We start from the raw sequence: 24,231 nt of genomic DNA on the forward strand, positions 1-24,231 counted from the left end.
ACAAATAGAAAAGTTGTTTTTCATAAATAACAATATTACAATAAATCACAAAATAACCTATAAATATTATTTAAAAAAATAACAAAAATAATAATAAAATAAATTGGTTACACTTTTTTTCATTAGGACGTGGTTTCTCATAAAAAAACAAAAATAAAAATAAAAATAAAATAAAATTAAAAAAAATAAAATTTAATTAAAAAAATATAAAAAAAAAAAAATTAAAAAAAATAAAATTTAATTAAAAAAAAAAAGAAACAAAAACTTGAAAATTTTGGAAATTCTTTTTTACTTTTTTTTTTTTTTTTTTTTTCTCAACATATTATAAAACAATAAACAAACACACTACAACACAAATATTACAATATTACATACAAACTTTTAATATATACATATATATATAAATTAAAAAATATATATACATATATATATATATTTTTTTTTTTATAAATAATAATGAATAATAATAATAATATAAAACTTCCACCACCATGGCAACTTGTTAATGATGGAATGGGTAGACAATTATATTATAATCCAATGACAAATCAACAAAGTTATACACCACCACCAGGTTCAACACCACAACAACAACCTACACAACAACAACCACAACAAATGCAATTCCCAATTTCAAATTTAGGTACACCCAATTCATCTATTTCAAAATCCTTACCAGATGGTTGGGAAGAATCAACAGATAATCAAGGTCGTGTTTATTATATTGATCATGTAAATAAAAAAACATCTTGGATTCATCCAAGTTTCACTCATCAACTTCATCAACAACCAACATCACCAGCTACACCAACAAATAACAACAACAACAACACAACCTCATCAAAAGTAACCCCAGCTCAATCTGTACCAATTGTATCAAAACCAATAACTTCACCATCACCATCATCTTCTTATCAAGATAACGCTTTTTATCCATCATTTTCTGAATATGGTTATGCACCAAATTCAAATAATAATATTAGCAGTAGTAGCTCTACAACAACAACAACAACAGCACATATACCAACACAATCTAAACCAATACCAAGTACTAGTAATAATAATAATAGTAATAATAGTTCATATAGTGATGATTCATCATATAAATCTAGAAATGTTGCATCATCACCACCATCAGTTAAAACACCAGTTTCAACATCATCAACATCACCTCAAGGATCTGGAAGTAAAACAAATGTTTTACTTTCACATATTTCACCACTTTGGGACTTGGAAAAAATTGTACCAGCTTGTTCAAATTGTTATTCACCATTTACTGTGATTAAAAGAAGAGTAAGTTTATTTATTTTTTTGATTTTTTGATTTTTTGATTTATTAACCTTTTTTTTTTATTTTATTTTTATTTTTTTAGCATCATTGTAGATGTTGTTATAGAGAATTTTGTGATGCATGTTCAACAAAGAGAATAAAGATACCACAATTTAATTATAATGACCCAGTTAGAGTTTGTGAATATTGTTATTCACATACATCATCAAATGAAAAAACATGTATTTCTAGATTGGTTCCATATTTATTTGAAAACTATAAGAATGCCACACAACAATATCAAGCACTATTGGAAATCTATGATTACGTTTTAACCTATCAAAATTATCCAACCTCTATTGAAGCTGCAATCGTCGGAGGTTTAAAACCATTTTTAGAATATGTTATAAGGGATCAATCTGATAAGAGCGAAACAGTTGCTTTATGTTGTCAAATTATGGCATTCACTTCAAAGTTTGAAAAAGTTTTAAAACCAATCACAGATAAAGAATCGTTAATCTCGCTATTTGATATTTTATATACTTCAAAGAATCAATCAGTTCAAGTAGATTGCGCTAAAGTTATCAAAGAGATCTTAGTTTATAATTCAAAGAAATCTCCAGTTGGTACTAATACTTCAAATCAATCCATTAATAATAATAATACTTCAACAACAACAACCACCAGCACTACAACAACAACCGCAGCAGCAACAACAACAACAGCAACAACCAATAATACCACACCATCACCAACTGATCCAATGATACCAACATCAACTTTACAACAATTTATTTCAACATTAGATGTTAAAAATAAAGAGGATTATCAATTGGAAGCATTGAAAATTTTGAAAAGACTTGTACAAGATGAGAATACAGCAATTGCAATGGTTGGTGCAGGTGCAATCGATATTGTTACACCAATGTTGTTAAGTTCAAAACAAGGTATCCTTAGAAGAGTATTAAAACTTTTATTAACTTTTATTGAATATGATCAAAAGAATAGTGATAAAATTTTTAATCTTGGTGGCGCTTTATATCTTGGTGAATTATTATTCAAACAAATTTCTCCAAATTATAATATTTATATTTTAACCATTTTAAAATGAATTAGTTCAACAAGGTAATATATATCCTATTTTTTTTAAAAAAAAAAAAACAAATTAATATTTAATAATTTTCTAAATTTTTTTTTTTTTTTTTTTTTTTTTTTTTTTTTTTTTTTTTTTTTTTTTTTAAAATTTTAGAAAATGCAAATAATATAACAAATATGGATGGATTATTAGATTCATTATTAGAACCATTTAATAATAATCCAAATAGTAAAGAATTTAAAGAATTATTATTGTTAGTTAATAATTTATTAGCTGCTACAACCGTTTCAAATTCACAATCATTAATTAATAGAATTTGCGCACATGAAGGATTTTTAAGTGCATTAATTTCAACAATGTCTGTTACAGCAATTGAACCAACTTCAATAAAAACATTATTATATCTTAGTCAAGGTGAAAAAGTAAAGGAGAAACTTCGTGATCTTGGTATCATTGATCCATTGTTATCAGTGATTTGTGATAAATCAAAGAATCCATTGAATGCTTTAACCATTTTAACAAATTTGGCAAAGAATAATGAATCAATCTGTAAGAATATATTTGAAGTTGGTGGTTTAGCATTGTTAATGGATATTGTAACTGCTCCAACTCCAAAGTTAGCACCACCATCAGTTTCTGCATCACCATCACCAAATCCTGTTGGTGCATCAATTTTGTCAGCAAATGGTAAATTAACAAGTGTACCATATAGTGGTGATGTAGTATCAACCTCTGCAAATAACACTGCCACCGAAGAGAATGATAAGAAAATGTCTGATTTCAAAGCAACTCAATATCAATCTGTTTTATTATTATCAATGTTATCAAGATCAAAGGATATCGTACGTGAATTTGTCAACTTTGAAAATGGTAATGGTGTTAAAACTTTGGTTGGATTAATGAATCCAACTTGTGATGATCAAATGAAAGTAGCAACCTCTGAATGTCTTTGTAACTTTTGTGATGATGAAACTTGTGCTATCCTTGTAATTAGTGAAGGTGGTTTAACATATGCTCAAGCATTACTATCATCCAATCAAACTCATATCAAAGCAAATACCTTGAAACTCATTCAAAAGTTGGCTACTCATTCACCAGATATTAAATTGGCCATTTCAGAAGGTACTTCAATTCAAAAGATGGTTGAAATGTTAACAAATTCCAATCCAGAATTAAAGAAATGTGCAATCTTTTCATTGTCAGAGTTATGTCGTGAAAATAACTCCAATCGTGATTTGGCCTATAAATGTGGTTGTTTACAATTGTTGGTAAATTCATTCAATACCTATACAAATGATACTAAAACATTGGTTTGTCTATTGGAAATTATCTCTGGTTATGTTCAACAAAGTGATCAATATAGAAATGTTATTCTTGGAACTGATTTGGTTCAATCGATTATTGAATATCTCTTCTCAAGTGTTCCATCACAAAATCCAACTCAATCAGAGAGTACCAATAGTAGTTTTATCATTCAATCTCAGCTATACTCTGTATTAATTCTATCAGTACTTATTAAAGATACTTCGAGTGATCTCATTAGAAAAGTTATTGACTCTGGTATTATTCTCTCTTTGATTCCAATGTTGGCAATTAAAAATTCTTACCTTCAAGAGTATACACTTGCCACTTTGAAAATGGTTTCAAAATCAACAACACCTGAACTTCGTGATACAATGATCTCATCTGGTATTCTCGCTTGTCTATCTGATTTACTCTTTTCAAAGAATGAAAGTATTCTTACCAACACACTTCATATTTTAATTGAACTTTCAAAAAGTCAAGATTGTGGTGGTTATTTATTATCTACAAATGCAATCACTCAAGTTTCAGAATTGGTAATTTCTCAAACCACCCCACAACCTGTAAAATCATTGGCAATTCAATTGATTTCAACCCTTTTGGAAACCAGTTCAAACACTTCAAACATTTGGGAAACCTTTACTTCTAAATCTGGTATTCCAGGTATCATTTCACTTCTTTCCTCTGATAATCCATCATTGGCTATCAATGCTGCCAATGCCCTATCATCAATTGTCGTCGATGGTCCAGGTAGAGCTAGAGTTGTTGAAAATGGTGGTTTACCATTGCTATTACAAGCAATGTCATCATCCAATGTAAATATTGCTTGTGCTGCCTTAGTAACAGTTTTAGGTCTCTCATTAGAGGATGAATTATGTGAAATGATTGTAAATTTGGGTGGCCTTAAAACATTGGACCTTATGATCTCTGATAATAGCTACATGAGCAATAGTATTAATATCGATACCAAATTATACGCCTGCGAAACCATTTTCAATTTAGGTAGTAATAATCAATGTAGAGGTAGTATTTGCCAAGATAATCAAATAATTCCACAAATCATTTTCATTCTTTTACTCTCAACCAATCCAAATTATCATAGTGTCGCTTGTAAAACATTGGCTCTTTTGGTAACCAATGCCATCATTGCTAAACAAGTCGTTGAATTGGGTGGTGTAATTGGACTTGGTCCACTTTTATCAAATAAAACCGATGAAATCACTAGAATATCAGCTTCTGTTGCACTCACTAATTTAGCAAAATATTATAATCCATCAAGAGTTGAAATTTTAATAACTGTAAATGAAAATAATGAACCTTGTCTATTAGAATATATTAAAATTCTTTCAAATAAACCACCACAATCACAATCAAATACCACCGAAAATAATAATAAAGATTCAAATATTATTGATAGTTCTACAAGTGATATAAGATTAAAATTACAAATTTTAGAACTTTTAGAACTCTTATCAAATGAACCACAATTCTCTGAAGTTATTGAAAATATTAATGGTGTACCATCAATTATTTCATTATTATCAAATCATTTATCTTCCTCCTCCTCCAATAATAATAATAATAATAGTAATAATAATAATAACAATGAAGATAATATTTTATTATTTAAAACTTTATCAATTATTACAAATCTTGGTTCAAATCTTTCAAATAGAAATGCTTTATTAAATAATGGTTTTTTGAAACAATTGGCAGGATTAATGACACCACCACCAGAAACTTTAATTTCACTTGATGATAATATCTCAAATTCTCTTTCATCACTTTTGGATATTCAAGAGAAACCTAGCACCCCCTCAACAACTGATTTCGCTAAATTCAATATCTCAACCACTGATGAAGAGAAAGAAGATATCAATAAATTGGCTTTGAATTTAATTTATACATTCTCATTGTCCGAAGATGGTAAACATATAATTAGAAATTCAAAATTAATCAATATTGTAATCAGATTTATTGATTCTAAAGTAGAGGATCAAGTTTGTTTTGCTTTACGTACCATTGCTTTGTTAGGTTTATCATCATTGAATAGATTGGAAATTTTAAATAATGGTGGAATGGATAAAGTTTTAAATCAATTTTCCAAAGCAAACAATAATCCAAATGTAATTTTGTGTTGTTTGGTTGCCATCTACAATTTGGTATTTTTAGAACAAAACCTCGCAAGTTTCATTCAAAAGGATTGTCTAAAACATTTAGTCAACGTTGGTTTAATGTATCCAAATGAAACCATACAACAACAAAGTATACTAATTATCAATAGACATTTGAACTCTACTAAATATGTTGAAGAATTGGTAAACAAATTTGATATCATCACTCTTCTTGTAAATATTTTAAGTAATGCCTCAAGTGAAAGTTTAATCCTTCATGTTCTTAAAACTTTAACAGATTTCATTCCATTCGATTCTGCTAGAACCTCAATATCCTCAAAGATTCCAGTTCAAATTTTAAAAACTCTTCAAAATGTTAGTAATCCTTCACTAAGAGAATATTCTGAAAAATTATTACAATTATTTTGTGGAATAGATCTTTAAATAAATAATTAAATAAATAAATAAATAAATAAATAAATAAATAAATAAAAAAAAAAAAAAATAATAAAAATAAAAATAAATAAATTATTAAATAAAAAAATAGATTTAAAAAAAAAAAAAAATTAAAAAATTAAAAAAAAAAAAAAAGTAAAAACATTTATTGGAATAAAATTTTAGTGACATACTACTAATATTTGATATTACAAATACTTTTTTTATATATTTTTTATAATTTTTTATTTTTTTTTATTTTTTAAAAAGGGAGAATCTGTTATTTTAGTTTTAAGTTGGCTGTCAAAAGGTATTGAGTAATAAATTAATATTTACTGGATAAATTTATCTAAAACTTATTTTGAATTATAAAAAAAGTTTAGTTACCATAAAAGGATAAACTGTGTTTCCTTATTTGTATGCATATGTGTGTGTATGTATGTGTGTGTGTGTATTTTTCTGAAAGAATTTTAATTTGTTTTATTTCTTTTCTTTTAAAAAAAAAATAAGAAAACAAAAATAAAAATAAAATTAAAATTAAAATTAAAAATAAAAAAATCGAATCTGACAAAATAATTCTGATCGATTGAATTCGAAAAAAAATTTAAAAAAAAAAATAAAAATAAAAAAAATAAATGAAAAAATCCAATCGAGTGGATATTTCGCGTGCCGATAACTTTCATACTATTTTTAATATGAATTATAAATTGTCCGAGGGCAGTATGAAACTCAAAAATTTTGACAAGGAGCACTGTCATTGAATAAATAATTTTTTTTTATTAATCCTTTTTTTTATTTATTTATTCAATATGTTTTTCTTTATTTATTATTTTATTAATTTATTTATTTTTTTAATTTATTATTATTATTATTTTTATTATTTTTATTATTATTATTCTTTTTATTATTATTTATTATTATTATTATGTTTTTATTTTTTTTTATTATTATTTTATTATTTTTTTTTTTATTTTTTTTTTTTTAATAAAACATTTATTAAAACACTATAATTAGTGCATGTGTTGTTGCACACATTTATGTGTTTTTATGTGAGTATAATTGTATGTAAAAAAATAATAGAACTGTGTGAATAATTAAGTTAATAAGGGTGCCAATCAAAATTTTTTTTTTTTTTAATTTTTTTAATTTTTTTGGGGTGTGGTTGGATTTTCAGATTTTTTATGACATTTAAACTTCCCAAAAAAAAAATCGAAAATTATAAAAAAAAAAAAAAAAAAAAAATATAAAAAAAAAAATCAAAAATAATTGTGAAAAAAATAAAAAAAAAAAAAAAATAAAAAAAAAAAAAACACACACCGATTTCTTTTCTTTTTTTTCAAAAGTTTGACATTACCAATAAAACACACATAAACTCAACATTCATACATAAAAAAAAAAAAATTAATAATAATAATATAACATAATATTTAATTATATATATATATATATATATTTTAGTTTTTTTTTTTTTTTTTTTTTTATTGATCAGAAAGGGTATGTTATATAAAATTTTTGTTTAGAAAAAAAGTTTTTATTTTTTTTTTTTTTTTTTTAATTATAACTTATTTTTAAATTTATTATATATTTTATTTTTTATATTTTTTAAACTTTTTTTTTTTTTTCTTTTTAATTTTATTAATTCTATATTTAAAATTTATTACTAACATAATACTTTTTTATATTTTCTTTTTTTTTTTTTCTCTTTTTTTTTTCTTTTTTTTTTTCTCTTTTTTTTTTATTATCATAATAATTTTTACGACTTTGTTGCGGTTGTGTCACAAAAAGAAATCAGAAATCACATCGGTATGATTAATTTTTTTAAAAAAAAACTTTTTTTTATATTTTATTTTTTTTTTTAATTTTAATTTTTTTTTTTTTTTTTTTTTTGTGGCAAAGTGTCAATCAAGAGCTGTTTTTTTTTTTTTTTTTTGATTTCTTTTTTTTTTTTTATTTTTTTTTTTTTTTAAAAAAGTAATCATAAATTTTTTTTTTTTTTTTCCTCGAGAAATATCTGGGACTATTTTTAAAATTTGTTCACATAAAAAAAAAAAATAAAAGGTATATAGACAAATATAATTTTATTATTATTATTATTATTTTTTTTTTTTTTTTCCATTCACTTTATTCATTGTAGTCTTTTTTTGTTTCATTCAATCTCCTTTTGTTATTTTTAATTTTTTTTAATTTTTTTATTTTATTTTATTTTTTCTCTCATTCGCTTTTCGATTTTATAAAAAAAAAAAAACCTTTTTCAGATAATTTTAATTATATATTTATATAAATTTCAAATAAAAAAAATAAAATTATAATTTTATATAAATAAGTGAAGGGCTTGTATATTTCAAATTTTTTAATTATTATTTTTTTACACCTTTTTTGGAATGGTTTTAAAAAACACAAATTTTTTTTTTTTTCTAACACAAAAAAAGTTTCAGAGTGAAATCACATCCCCACAATATACTCTCCATTTAAATTTGTGTTAGTTTTTTATTTTTATTTTTTTTCTTGTATTGTAAATAAATGTATGTGAATATTTATTTGTTTTTTTTTTTTTCATTATTTAAATTAAAATTTCATTTAATTTTTTTTATTCTATTTTTTTTTTTGTTGCACTATAATATTAAATTAACTTTGGACATTCTAAAAAAAAAAAAAAAAAAAAAAAAAAAAAAAAAAAAAAAAAAAAAAATTAAAAAAAAAAAATAATAATAATAATAATAATAATAATAACTTCAACAAAAATATTTAATTACTAATTAGATTATTTCACATAATTTTTTTTTCTTTTTCATAAATCCTAATTAAAAAAAATATTTTTATATATATATTTATTTATATTTCATTATAGATATTTAACTTAAAATGTTAAACTCATATTCCCCTTTACAATCACCATCATCATCAATCACACTTCCACCATTGTTTCACATTAATAATAATAATAATAATAATAATAATAATAATAATAATAATGGCCACAACAATGATAAACAAAATGTAAATAAACTCGGCTTAAAATTAAACATAAATGGATACGATTCAGGTTTCTCACCCTTTTCACCAAATCATAGCATTGCCAATAATAATAATAATAATAATAATAATAATAATAATAATAATAATAATAATAATAATAATAATAATAATAATAATAATAATAATAATAATAATAATAATAATAATATACAATCACCAAAAAATAATAATAGTAATAATAATAAATTAAATGAAAGTTGTGGAAGTTTAAATAGTAGTAACGATAATAATTTCAATAGCGGTAATGATGACAATAGTTTAAAAAGAGTAAGAGTTTTCTCAAACCAAAATCAAAATCAAAATCAAAATCAAAATCAAAATCAAAATCAAAATCAAAACCAAAACCAAAACCAAAACCAAAATCAAAAAGATAGTTGGAATATTCATTTCGGCGAAGTAAGTGATTAAAAAAAACTTTTGTATTTTTTATTTTATTTTTTTCCACCTTTTTCCAAATTTCCTCATTTATACATTTTCACTAACTTTTTTCATTTAATTTTTTTTTTATTTTAATTTTTTCCATAAAAGATTGTAAATATAGTATTAGAACTCGAGTCAGTTTTAAGTTGTAAAAATGAAAATATAAATCAAATAGTAAGTTTTTTATTTTTTATTTTTTTTATTATTATTATTAATACACACTTTACTAATTAGTTTTTATTATTTTTTTTTATATTTTTTTCCCATTTTTTTCCCATTTTTAAGATTTTAAATTTAAAGAATCAAATTAAATCCTCTGAAAAATCAATGAGATCTGCTTTATATAAAAAAGAAATTGAAATTTTAGAATTAAAAGATAAATTAAATAATAGTAGTGCCACTTTTAATAGTTTAAAAGTGATCCAACCAATTAAATTAGAGAAATCACCACGTACTTTAAATAATAGTAGTGATTCTATTTCTGAAAATATTAATAATAATAATAATAATAATAATAATAATAATAATAATAATAATAATAATATAAACGAAAGCAATATTAATACAAGTCCAACCCATGAATTAAGTGGTAGTTCTGGAACTCTTGGTGGCTACTCAAAATCTCATATTTTATCAATTTTAGATGACTTGGATTCTGAATCATCAAATATTAGTAGCGACTCTGAAGATGACGAACAACCAAGAAAAGTTCCAAGAGATTTAAATTATAAACCAAATAATAATATAAATTATGCTAACAACAACAACAACAACAACAACAACAACAACAACAACAACCACAATAATAATATTAATAATAATAATAATAATAACAATAATAATAACAATAATAGCAATAACTATCATCATTCGATTGGTAGTATTACTAATAGTGTGAATATTAAACCAAGTAAAGATCAAACTTCCAACGATTGGGCTGCTGCTACTGAAGCTTTATTAAATTTACATACTAATAAAAATAATAACAACAACAACAATAACAACAATAACAACAACAATAATTATCATAGCAATAATAATAATTATTCAAATTCTCCAAACACAACACCACCATACCAAAATTCAAACCAACAATTTAATAATAACCAACCACAATCACAACAACAACAACAATCACAACAACAACAACAACAACAACAACAATATCAAAATTCTATTAATAAGAATATTACTACTACTACTAATAATAATAATAATAATCTTACCAGTAGTAGTAATAATCAAGCAGTTGTTTATGGAAACACAAGTCCAAATCAAAGTAGTGCAAATGGTAATAATGAAAATGTAATTGGTGTACCATTTACTGGTAGTATCGTAAAGAGGAAGAAGAGAGGCAAGTTACCAGGTGAAGCAACTTCAATTTTAAAGAAATGGCTATTTGAACATAATATGCATCCATATCCAACCGAAGAAGAGAAAGTTGCATTAGCAAATTCAACATTTTTATCTTTTAATCAAATTAATAATTGGTTTACAAATGCTAGAAGAAGAATACTTCCAAGACAATTGGATAGAAAAGTTTTTGGTAGTCCTCTATTCTCTCATTTTTCAATTACTAAATAATTAATTATTAAATTTTTTTTTTAAAAAAAAAAACATAAAACAAAAAACAAAAAACAAAAAACAAAAAAAAAAAGTTTTCAAAAATGAAATTGTACACATAAATATTTAATAATTAATTATTACTTTATTTATAAAATTTATAAAAGAAATAATAATAATAATAATAATGATAATAATAAATTTTTTTAAAAAAAAAAAATAAAAAAAAAAATAAAAGTTAAAATTAAAAATAAAATAAAAAAAAGAATGGTTAGTTTTTAATTTTGGAATTTACAATTTATATTATTATTTACTTTATTATTTATTTATTTATTTATTTATTTGTTTTTTTAAACTCTTGTTGATAACCAAATTGCAGTTTTTGTACCAACTTTGACAAGTTCTGAAAATGGTTTATAGAGTGGTGCTAATTCAGCATCGTGTTCGATACCAATGTGCATATGTTCAAGTTCGTCATCTCTAAACTTTTTAATTGTTTCTTTTAATTCTTTATCATCAATACCGGCATCGTTTAATTGTCTTAATTGGTCATTGTAATGATCAGAGATAACGGTTTCAACGGCGACAGTGACTGCCATTGCTGCTTCTTTACCCATTAATGCTGATACATAACCTAACCCAAATCCTGCAACATTCCAAATTGGTGATAAAATTGTTGGTCTAACACGTTTTTCATAGATTAATTGATTGAATTTTGCTTGATGTTCTTTCTCTTGATCTGCCATCTCTCTAATTAATGGTCCTTCTTTTGTATTTGCCAACACTGCTAATTGACCTTCATAGATTCTTGCTGCTCCAAATTCACCTGCATGGTCTACACGAATTATTCTTTCAATGATTTGTCTTTTTAATTTCTCTTTTTCGATTTCACTTAATACATTTTTAGTGATGTTTGTATTATTATTATTATTGGTTTTTGTACAATAACTTCTAATTATATTGGTTTTCTTTAAAAATTTTGTTGACTTTATTAAACTATTCATTTTTTTTTTTTTCGTGTATATATTATATATGTAAAATGTAAGATTAAGGTGTGGGGCTGGTGGGAAATTATAAAAAAATAAAAAAAAAATATAAAAAAAAATAAAAAAAATTAAAAAAAAAAAATAAAATAAAATTAGAAATTTAATTTGTAATAATCATTTGACCATTTTTTTCATTTTTTTGGAATAAGATTGAGGAAATAAAATTTCCATTGATTTTCACAAAAAATGATATAAGATAAAAATAATAATCCCAAAAAAAAAAAAAAAAAAAAAAAATTTATTCAACAAAATTTTTAATATAAAAAAAGTAATAACAAAAAAAAAAAAAAAAAAAAAAAAAAAAAAAAATGAAAATATAAGCCAATTTATTTATTAATATTATTAAACTGTTTTATTTTAATCAAACAAATTCATTGCCAAATAAAAAAAAAAAAAAAAAATAAAATAATAAAAATATCTAAAAATGGGGTTTCGAAAATAATTTTTTATTTTTTTTTTTATTTTTTTTTTTTATTTTTTTTATTTTTTTTTCAATTCATTCATTTTTATTTTTTTTTTAAATAATTTTTATTATATATTTTTTTTTTATATTTTTTTTCTCAAAAACTATATTATTTATCATGTATATTTATTAAGATATTAAATTATTTTTTTGTTTTTATTTCACACAAATTTTTTTTTTTTTATCTTTTTTTTTTTATCACCACATTTATTTAATTTAAAAATCCGAAAATAAAAATGAGTAACAACAATGGTGGTTCAAATAATACAAATAATGTCAATAGTGGCTCGCACAATAGTGGGAAATATGACATATCATCACCAAAAACTACAGTATTAAAAAAGATTAAAGATATGTTTGCTTCTTCAAATATTAGCAATCAACAACAACCACAACAACAACAACCACAACAACAACAACAACAACAACAACAACAACAACAACAACAACAACAACAACAACAACAACAACAACAACAACAACAACAACAACAACAACAACAGCAACAACAATCACAACTACAACCACAACATCAAATTGACCAATATTCAAACAATCTACAAACATCACACTCAATATCACCAACACCACAAGAAGAAAATGATTATATATATAATAGTATAAATAATAATAATAATACAAATAATAATAATAGTGGAGGTACATTATCATTATTAAATATAAGTGGAGGTAATACATATTCAATAAATGAAATTGAACAAATTAATGAAAAATTAAGAGTAGAATTAAATAATAATAAATATTTAACAATTGGAAGTAGAGTTGTTTTTTTAAGAGAATTTTGTGATTATATAAAGTTTTTTAGGGTTGAAGATATTGAACAAGTTTGGAATTGTGCAAGTGATTTAGCTGACGATAATAAACCAATTGAGGCGCAAATAGTTTCAATGCAATTAATGTTAGCTTTAATCGAAACAAACTATGGAATACTTGGTAATTTAAGAAAAGAATTTTATAGAATAATTACAGATAATAATAATAGTAATAATTTTTTTTTAAAGTCAAATACAAATAATAATATTACTATGAGTCTTCCCTCAAATAATAATAATAATAATAGTCAAAAATATAATTCATCAATTTTAAGTAATAGTCAAACATCATTACCACCATTAATAAATCATACATTACAACAACCTCATTCACCATTATCTTCTTCACCTGCAAATATAATACCACAGCATACATTATCAAATTCATTATCCTCATTACCGTCAATAAATGATTTTAATATTGACAATGATAATAATATAAATACTCAACAACTTGTACATAATAATCAAAATAATCAAAATAATCAAAATAATAATAATAATAATAATACATCTTCATCAATACAACAATCATCAAATATAGCGCAAAATAATTCAAATATTAATATAAATTCAAATAGTAATAATAATAATAATAATAATAATAATAATAATAATAATAATAATAATAATAATAATAATAATAATAATAATAATAATAATCAAATTATAACATCTTTACCAATAACGTCACAATCAAATATTATTAGTGTAAATAGTAGTAGTAATAATAATAATAATAATAATAATAATAATAATAATAATAATAATAATAATAATAATAATAATAATAATAATAATAATAATAATAATAATAATAATAATAATAATGGTAATAATAGTAATAATAATAATAATATAAATAATAATAATATAAATAATAATAATAATAGTAATATAAATAATAATATAAATAATATAAATAATAATAATAATAATAATAATAATAATAATAATAATAATAATAATAATAATAATAATAATATAAATAATAATAATTCAAATAATACTTTATCACCATCTCAATTAAATAACAATAATAATAGTGGTAGTCAATCATTACAACCCTTACAATTTAAATTATATCAAGAACAATTACAACAACATTTACAACAACAACAATTATATCAACAACAATTACAATCAAATTTAATTTTATTAGGATTTAAGATTAAAGCATTTGGATCATTAATTAAACAGGGTAAAGATATGATACCATTTGAGAATGAAGTGGTTCATGTAGTGATTGGTTGGATATCTATATTATCAAATTATCAACAAAGATTGATAAATACATTGAATGGTGGTGGTGGTGGTGGTATAGGTTCAAATTTTAATCTTATCAATAGTAGTAATAATATCATTAATATTGGATTTGATGATTTATTACATATGATTGAAAATATTATAAAGAATGGCTCAAGTATTTTGGAGGAGGGTGATATTGCATCACTTATCGATTCAATGTGTATCCTATGTAATTCATCAACTTCAATATCAATCATTGAGTGCTGTTTATCCTTTTTCAATACTGTCACTAAAATGGTTATTATACCTCCATCTTGTGTTTCAATGGTAATAGGTTCATTATGTCGTTCAGTCAACATAGAGAGTGCCTGTAATGCAAGTTGGGAAACAATGCAAAATCTTTTGGAAAAGTATGGTAATCAAGGTATAAACTCTCTATGTTGTATACTAAATGATCCACAAAATAGATCAACTATTAATCTTTTACGTGGTGCAGTGTTTTTCATTGGTATGTCAATTTGGGGTTCACAAAGAATTAGTGCTTTAAATATTAGTCCAGCTTATGTATTATCAGCTTTATACAATTCATTGGCTGGTAGACAAGAGATTATTGCCTATGAAGTAATATTGGCCCTAAGAAGGTTGGTTAAAAAGTATGGTGCCGAATTATATGTGGAATGGGATATACTATTTATTATATTTGAAAAGATGTTAACTCTTTTACAAAACAACTCTGATCAAGAGAATGCCTCAAATTCTTTATTCAAAGTTTTACGTGACACAATGTCTCATATCGAAGAATTGGAGGAAAAAGATTGCTTTCAAGGTAGTAAATGTACTCTATTCGAATTATCAGCACCATTCTTCAAATATAAAACTGAAGATTCTATTCTAACGATCATTGATAAACAAAAATCGAAAATTCACCCATCACATGCATTATGGATAAAGAAATTGATATTGTTAATAGATTTATTCTATCGTAGAGATCCTAGAACTAGAATTAGAAAGAAGATATTGTTTTTAATTCGTCAAATCTATTTTCAATATCGTTTAATCTATGGTGAAGAGATCATTGAAAAAGTGGTTATCCCAACTTTTCAAGAGATTTATAGGGATCGTGATGTACATATTCGTACCTATGGTATCGAGGTTTTAATTGAACTCTTAACAAAATCATCAGGTAAATTATCAAATTCAAACTTTCATTCAGTTTTATCAATTCTAGAGAAATCAATTATGATCTCTTCACATAAAGAGATGGTGGTATATTTAGAGATTTCCAAATTATCAATTCGTGGTATCATACAAATATTTAGGAATCAATTTCTTTATTCACCACCACAACTTTCATTAGATCTTTGGAATTTAATTCTATCACAACATTCAAATGAAACTTTAATCATTCGTAGAGAGATCTTATATTGTATTTCAAATTTATCATCAAACAAATGGTATCAATTAATTTTTCAAAATAATTCAAGTCTTTATTTACATTTTTCTCAAACAAATCATTTTCTTTCTGAACTTTCTTTAATGATTAAATCTCCAATCTCACCACGTTCACCAAGAAATCAAGATATTGATAGTAATAATAATAATAATAATAATTTAGATAATATGGATAATAATAATAATTTAGAGAATAATAATGTTAATATTGATAATGAAGAATTACATGAAAGTGGTGAAAGTGGTGAGGATTTTTTAAATAATAGTGATGAAAATGATAGTGAAAAAGAGAGTATTGAAGAAGAAAAACCAAATAAAAAATTATTTAATGGAACTGATGGCTGTTTTTCAATGTCAACCATTTGGAATGCATTATTGGAAAGATTAAATCGTGAAACAAATTATGAGCTTTATATGATGGTTTTAGATATAATTTCAAATCAATTAAAAAATAAATACATTTTAATTGGTTTAGATAATGAAATTCAAAATTTAGTAAATTATTTATCAAGATCATTAAATGATAAAACTCTTGGTACTTCTATAAATGATTTTCAAGTAAGTAAAGAAACTACATCATATATATATATAAATTATCACTGTATTAATAAAATTTTTAAATTTTATTAGAACTTAGATACAAGTAAAAAGGAACAACTTAATATTATTGGGTTTGAAATACTTACAAATTTAATACCATATTTACAAACTTCATCCTCATGGAATACTGAAAAGTTCCAAACTTTGATACATAATATTATCAATACCTTTACCTTTTGTTTTAATCAAAAATGGTCAAATGATAATAGACATAAAATTTATACGATTTGTTTGAACGGATTAATGATTTGTACTGTAGAATTTCCAATTAAAATAACTTTAAAATATACTCAAACTATTACTAAATCCCTATACACAGTATGTATATTTTTAAACAATAGTTGATTTATTAAATGATTTATTTTACTAATTTTATAAATATTAAATAGATTTTAACATCTAGTAGTACAAATAAGGAAACTTACTTTGCAATATTACAATATTTAAATATTTTAATTTCTGTTGGTAATAATAATAATAATAATACCAACACCAATACCAATAATAATAGTAATAGTAATAACAATATACCAGGATTATCACAACAATTACCATTTGAAACATTAACTTTTGTATTTAAACTTATTGTTCAATTTATTGATAAATCAAGATATAGTTCATTGATTATTATAGTAGCTTTACAAAGTTTAATTAGATGGTTTACATCATGTACACAATCAACTAGAACCTTGTTGGTAAGAAATATAATAAAGACATTGGATGGTCAATTAAAAGAGAAGAATAGTCAACTTTTAATTGATATCGCAATAGAACTGTTAAATAGATATATTCATTCAGATTTAGATCCATGCCACTATCCAATTAAACATTCAAGTCAAATGTTTAATGGAAGTCAAACCAAAACTTGGATTCAAAATAATAGTTCAACCTTAATTACAATTAGAACTGGTAAATTGGGTTGGTCTGAAGTTACCCTTAGAAAGGCAACTGGTTGTGTATCTTGGTTAATGAAATTTCAAAATAATTTTAATCCATTATTATCTTCAAATAATTTCAATCTTTATAATGAATTAACAATTTTAGGTGACCAAATTCAGCAGCAACAACAACAATTACAACAACAACAACAACAACAACAACAATATAATCAACAAAATGTTCATTTACACCAACAAAATAACAATATTAATAATAATATCCAATCACAAGTACATCATTACCCTACTTTTAACAACAACAACAACAACAACAACAATAATAATAATAATAATAATAATAACAACAGTAGCAATAATAGTAATAATAACTCACTCAATTATTTAAAAATTAATCAAAGATATAATACGCCACATACACCATCCTCATCTCCAATTTCAGTTTCTGGTGAGCTTTATTCTAATCCAAATAGTGCTCCAATTTCATTTGCTAAACTACAAAAACAAAGATCACAACAACAATTTCAACAATTTCAACAACAACAGCAGCAGCAGCCCCAATACTATAAATTTCAAAAACCACTACACAACCAAGTTATTGATGAAATTAATACATCAAACAAAGTAATAGAAAACTTATCAAACCTTTTGAAAAAACTTGAAACTTCAATTCACCAAAAATCAAAAATTGAATCACAAAATCAACAACAACAACAAAATCAACATCAACAAAAACAAGTGGATGATAAGGAATTTAATACATTTTCTGCATCATCTTCCCCATCTTCTTCTTCATCTTCGTCATCATCTTATTCGACAATATCACCACCTTTGTCACACAGACAACCTTCATCATCTTCCTCTTCATTGAATCTCTCATTTTTACCAAAGGATTCAATATCAAGTAATTTAAAAAATACACCCAGATTAATTTCAAACGATATCCAACTTCTCTCAACAAATCTTTTAACCTCACCAATTATCCAACCAATAAACAACATCAATAATAATAATAATAATAATAATAATAATAGTCCAGTAACAAAATCACCAAATATTCCTTCTTTATCATTAAGTTCATTATCTTCATCTAATTACAAAAAAGAAGTTATCAAAAAAGTATCACCAACTCACCAAATCGATATTGAACAATTAGAATTAGAAGAACAACAACAATATGAAGACGGATCAAATAGTTATAATGAAAAGTACTTATTAAATAATATTAAAGTACCACAATTTACACCAAAGAAACAATCACATGAAATTACTTTATACAATAATGATCTTGATAGAAATAATCATACCTATCATGAAAACTCTAGTGTAAATAGTAATGAAAATTTATTTTTGAATAGTAATTTGGATAGTCCATATAAATTATCATATGATTCAACAACAGACGAAGGTAGCAGTACTCCAACGAGTTATAATATTCATTCATTGTCAAGATATTATCCTCCATTACCTTCATATGATGATGATGAAGAATTATTATCATTCTTTAGCTCTTCAAGTCCTACACAACATGGTTCTCACCACCACCACAACAACAACAACAATAACAGTAATAATGATCAATATATTAAGTTAAATTTATCAGCCCAATTACTTTTACATGCTTCAGCACCAAATTCACCAACTCTTCAATTGGATACCCTAAAACATTCTTTTTTATTTGATGACTATCATCAACAACAAACCAACTCTACATTCCCAATTGAAATTCCTTCAAACTCTGTAAATAGTATCAATACACAAAATAACAATAATAATAATAATAATAATAATGAGAATAAAAATAATAATAATAATAATAATAATAATAATAATAATAATACTTCAAATAACAAAAAAAATATTGATAGTAATAATAATAATAATAATAATAATATTAATAATAATAATAATAACAATAATAATAATAATAATAATAATAATAATAATAATAATAATAATAATAATAATAATAATAATAATAATAATAATAATAACAAACTTGTACTTTTAACTGGTAGTAATACAAATTCTCTTGCATCATCAACATCCTCTCTCACCAAACCAGAATCTGAAATATTTTCATTATCTGTTGAGAGTGGTAATAGTGATATATATTTAAAAAGTAAATCTAAAAAATCAAAATCAAAACACCAACAAAATAATAAAATGAAAATAGAGCAATTAATTGAAGAGAATTTATCATCAGCTTTGGAAAAAAATAAAAATTTGGAATCAAATAATAACCTTGGAATTGTTCAACAACAACAACAGCAACAACAACAACAACAACAACAACAACAACAACAACAACAACAACAACAACAACAACAACAACAACAACAACAACAACAACAACAACAACAACAACCTTATCTTTTAGGAACTACTGAATCATTAGTGAAATCCACATCATTCAATATTGAAGGTACTTCGACCCCAAATTCAATATCTTCAACACTTCTCTCACCAATTCCAATATTGGCTCAAACTCCATCACATTCTCCAATGGAAAAATCTTCAAAATCCTTAAATCTCAAATCTCCTAAAAAGTTTACAATTTCTGACGAAAAGGAAAATGATAGAGTGAGAATCCCATCACCCCAAACCTCTTTTGCTCCAGTTAAAAATGATGATGGCGATCAAGATTCACAAAAAGATTCAAAGCCACTAAAGAATAATAACAATTTTTATAAGCCACCTTCTCCTTTATTAACCCAATCATTACCATTAATCCCACAACTTCAACCACACCAAATCAAACCAATTACTAAACTACAACAACAACAAACTACAAAATCAAAGGGAGTCACAATCCCAATGGTAAGATCAAATTCACAACAATCTTTCTTGTCAAATACAGGTAATAATAATATTAAAAACAACAACAACAACAATAATAATTTTAATACCATAAATACATCGACAATAGTATCACCATCATCATCATCGATTTCACAATTTGCCTTTAGTCCAACTTCAACAACAATGAGAAGTAATAGTTTAAACTATTCAAAAACTAAAGACTATCCATATAGTACTAGTAAACCTGTTTCATTTTCACCAATTAATGAACAACAACAACAACAAAACAATAATAAGTCAACTGCAATGTCTCCAACTTCATCAATTGTTCAACAATATGGTAGTCCTTATAGTGGATTTTCACCACCACATTCTCCAACTCCTCCACCTCAAGAACAAGGTGAATTAGATATGACTGTATTAGATCCATCTATTGTTTTTTATCATTTACATCAATTCTCTGGTGACATTACAACCGAAATTAAAATGGGTAATTCATTTGAACGTACTTTGAATGTATTGGATCATACTTTTTGCTCAGAGACTTATAAATTTGGTATTTTATATGCTTCGGCTGGACAAACTACAGAGGAGCAAATTTTATCAAATTGTAAAGGCTCACCAAGATATAACCAATTTTTAAATTCACTCGGTGAGACCATTAAATTAGCAGATAGAATCGATGTTTATCCTGGAGGTTTAGATAGAAATGGAAAAACTGATGGTGAACACTCAATCTATTGGAAAGATAGAATTAGTCAAGCCATCTTTCATGTTGCAACTATGATGCCATACATTGAAACCGATAAACTTTTTACTCATAAGAAAAGACATATTGGAAATGATTATGTAAATATTATCTTTTGTGAATCTTCAAATTTATTCAATAATATTTCAAAAGATCAATTCGATTATAATTCAAGTGGTAGTATTATAAATCATAGTAACAACAATCAAAATCAATCTTCGAATGATGATGAAAAACTATCAAAAATTATTTCAGGTCAATTCAATTTCGTATTGATTGTAGTTTATCCATTAGAAAATGGTTGGTTTAGAGTTGAAATTAAGAAAAAGAAAGATATTCCATTATTTGGTCCAATTCATAATCACCAAATTGTATCTGCAAAATCTTTACCAAATCTAATCATTCAAACTGCAATCAATGCAAACTTGGTGTCAATGCAATATGATGGTAAAACTGATTTCATTTCAAATTTAGAAGAAAGATTAAAACAAATTAAATCAATTAAAGATAGATTCGCAAAAGATGAAGAAAATGGTTGGTTAGATTTAATCTCATTAAAAAAGATAAAATAAATTAGTAATAAATAATTGTATTATTCTATATATATATAAATATTATTAGAGAGTTGTTTTTTTTTTATTTTTTTTTTTTTTAATATAAATAATTTTTATTTGTTTTTCTTTTTATTTTTTAATTGGTCTAACTGGAAAATGAGTATATTCTTCCTCTGATTCATCATCATCGTCATCATCATCACCTTGATAGTATTGATCTCTTAAAGTCATTTTAGTTGGTAATTTGGAATTGATTTGGTTAACTTCTTCATCATCATTATCTAAGGACTCTGATGACCAATCTGAACTTTCAGTTTCAGACTCTTCCTCTTCTTCATCATCATCATCATCGTCATCGTCATCTTCATTTTGAGGTTTAAGTTGAATGTTATTTGGTTGGGGTGAAAGTAATGTATTTGGTGGTGGTGGTGGAGTAATTGTTGTTGAATTTTTATACAATGGTAAATCTGAATGATCAGAAGAATCTGCGGTGAATGCTTCATCATCTGCGATATCATGAGATTCATAAGCTGATTGTTTTTGTGGATTTGGTGGTAAAATAGTTGATGCTGGTGATTGTTCACTTGAGAATATTGGTAATGAATTTTTAGTGGTAGTTGGTTTGACTGGTGTAGCTAAATTATTATTATTATTATTATTATTACTATTATCTTCTTCTTCATCAGAAGTGAAATCATCTTTGTTTGTAATAGTTGAATCAGTATCAAGTTGTTGTTGTTGTTGTAATTTTTGTTTTTCTTGTAATTTTTTAAATGTTCTTTCTTCTTTTCCCTCTCTTTTTAAACGCCTTCTTTCCCTTCTTTCTTGTTTTTCTTTTTCCTTTTGTTCTTTTTCTTGTAAAGTTTTTTTTAATTTTTCTTCTCTTTTCTTTTTTGGATCATCCTCAATTTCTACTTCTGCTGGTGCTAATGTTGGTTTTGGTGTTGAATTTGCAAGTGATTGATTGACAGTATTGAAATTACCATATAGTTTAATTGCATCGACTCTTTCCTCTGGTGTTACTGGTGTTGAATCTAATATCTGTACATATTTTAATCTTGATATAATATATAATCTATAATCTTTATACTCTCTCAATGAATGACCATTGAAAAAGTTTGGACATGCTTCATTCTTTAACATTGAGAATGTACGAATATTTGGAAATGATTCACAAACTCTATCAACAAATACACTAAGATTACTAATTTGATTACTATTTATCCATAATGTATGTAATTGTGTTAATAATGGGAATTTTATATGATGTGTTATTCTATTATTATCTAAAACTAATGTTGTTAATCTTTTAAATCCTTCTAATATTGTTAAATCCCTATTTAATAAATAATAATAATATTAATATTAATAATAATAATAATATTATAAATTTAATGAATTAGTAAAATAAATAAACTTTTTAAAAAGTTTTTATTTGTATTTGTATTATTATTACTTTTCAAGATTATTATTTGATAAATCTAATTCTTTTACATATGGTCCAAATCTGTCAACAATTTGTGGGTTAATTTCAATGATATCCCTATATGCTAAATCCAAACGATCCACTGCATCTGGGTTTTGTTGTTCTTTGTATCCCATTTTAATGAAATATCATGCAAACTAAATTTCCTAAAATAAAATGGGTATTCCTAAATATTTTTTTTGATTTTTTTTTTTTTTTTTTGATATAGTTTGTTTTGAAAAGAATAATAACAGAAAAAAAAAAAATATTTTTTTTGATTTTTTTTTTTTGATTTTTATTTTTTTTTTTTTTGATTTTTTATTTTTTTTTTTTTAATTTTTATATTTTTTTTTTTTTAACATTGGAAAAGTTTAACAACTTTAAAAAGGAAACATTCCTCAAGGCAAATTTTGAAACGGTATTTCTTTGAATTAATTGATAAGATTTTAAAATATTTTACAATTTCCAAAGATATATTTAAACTTTTTTTTCATTTTTAATGTGATCAAAAATTTAGGTGAAAAAAAAAAAAAAAAAATAAAAAATCAATGAATGTAATCATTCTGTTTTTTGTGATTGTTTTTTTTTTTTAATAATGGAATTTATTAAAAAAATAATTAAAATATAATTAAATACAGTTTAAAATATAGTTTAAAATATAGTTTAAAATATAATTAAAAATATAATTTGTGATATAATTATTAAAATTAATATTTTAATTTTCATTTGTAAATAATTATTATTAATATAATTAATAAAATAATTTAAATTTCATATACCATTAAAATGAAATTTTAAAATAAATTTAAAATTTAATTAAAAATATCATTTTAAAGAAAATTTAAATTTCATTTTTACAAAAACATTTAATTTTAATTTTAATGCCATT

General features: G+C 23.6%; 5 protein-coding genes across 5 annotated transcripts; 3 read left to right on the forward strand and 2 right to left on the reverse strand.

Annotated features, from left to right (window-relative positions):
• Window positions 1-456: 456 nt before the first annotated feature.
• On the forward strand, window positions 457-6,225 carry DDB_G0280471 (hypothetical protein; the record flags this gene model as incomplete). Its single annotated transcript, XM_636102.1, has 3 exons — window positions 457-1,293; window positions 1,373-2,315; window positions 2,519-6,225. 3 exons carry the CDS (start codon window positions 457-459, stop codon window positions 6,223-6,225), a joined length of 5,487 nt encoding a protein of 1,828 aa, XP_641194.1.
• Window positions 6,226-9,078: 2,853 nt separating this feature from the next.
• hbx9 (homeodomain containing protein) lies at window positions 9,079-11,256 on the forward strand (the record flags this gene model as incomplete). The annotated part of the gene is made up of 3 exons (XM_636103.1): window positions 9,079-9,648; window positions 9,781-9,846; window positions 9,973-11,256. The coding sequence occupies 3 exons, from the start codon at window positions 9,079-9,081 to the stop codon at window positions 11,254-11,256; spliced, it is 1,920 nt and encodes a 639-aa protein (XP_641195.1).
• Window positions 11,257-11,585: 329 nt separating this feature from the next.
• coq7 (ubiquinone biosynthesis protein) lies at window positions 11,586-12,239 on the reverse strand (the record flags this gene model as incomplete). Its single annotated transcript, XM_636104.1, has 1 exon — window positions 11,586-12,239. The coding sequence occupies one exon, from the start codon at window positions 12,237-12,239 to the stop codon at window positions 11,586-11,588; it is 654 nt and encodes a 217-aa protein (XP_641196.1).
• Window positions 12,240-12,980: 741 nt separating this feature from the next.
• DDB_G0280527 (RapGAP/RanGAP domain-containing protein) lies at window positions 12,981-21,895 on the forward strand (the record flags this gene model as incomplete). Its single annotated transcript, XM_636105.1, has 3 exons — window positions 12,981-16,878; window positions 16,915-17,195; window positions 17,267-21,895. 3 exons carry the CDS (start codon window positions 12,981-12,983, stop codon window positions 21,893-21,895), a joined length of 8,808 nt encoding a protein of 2,935 aa, XP_641197.1.
• Window positions 21,896-22,006: 111 nt separating this feature from the next.
• On the reverse strand, window positions 22,007-23,479 carry DDB_G0280477 (leucine-rich repeat-containing protein; the record flags this gene model as incomplete). The annotated part of the gene is made up of 2 exons (XM_636106.1): window positions 22,007-23,213; window positions 23,334-23,479. 2 exons carry the CDS (start codon window positions 23,477-23,479, stop codon window positions 22,007-22,009), a joined length of 1,353 nt encoding a protein of 450 aa, XP_641198.1.
• Window positions 23,480-24,231: the final 752 nt, after the last annotated feature.

This window comes from Dictyostelium discoideum (genome assembly GCF_000004695.1).
Source record: "Dictyostelium discoideum AX4 chromosome 3 chromosome, whole genome shotgun sequence".
In the NCBI taxonomy this organism is placed as follows: Eukaryota; Evosea; class Eumycetozoa; order Dictyosteliales; family Dictyosteliaceae; genus Dictyostelium; species Dictyostelium discoideum.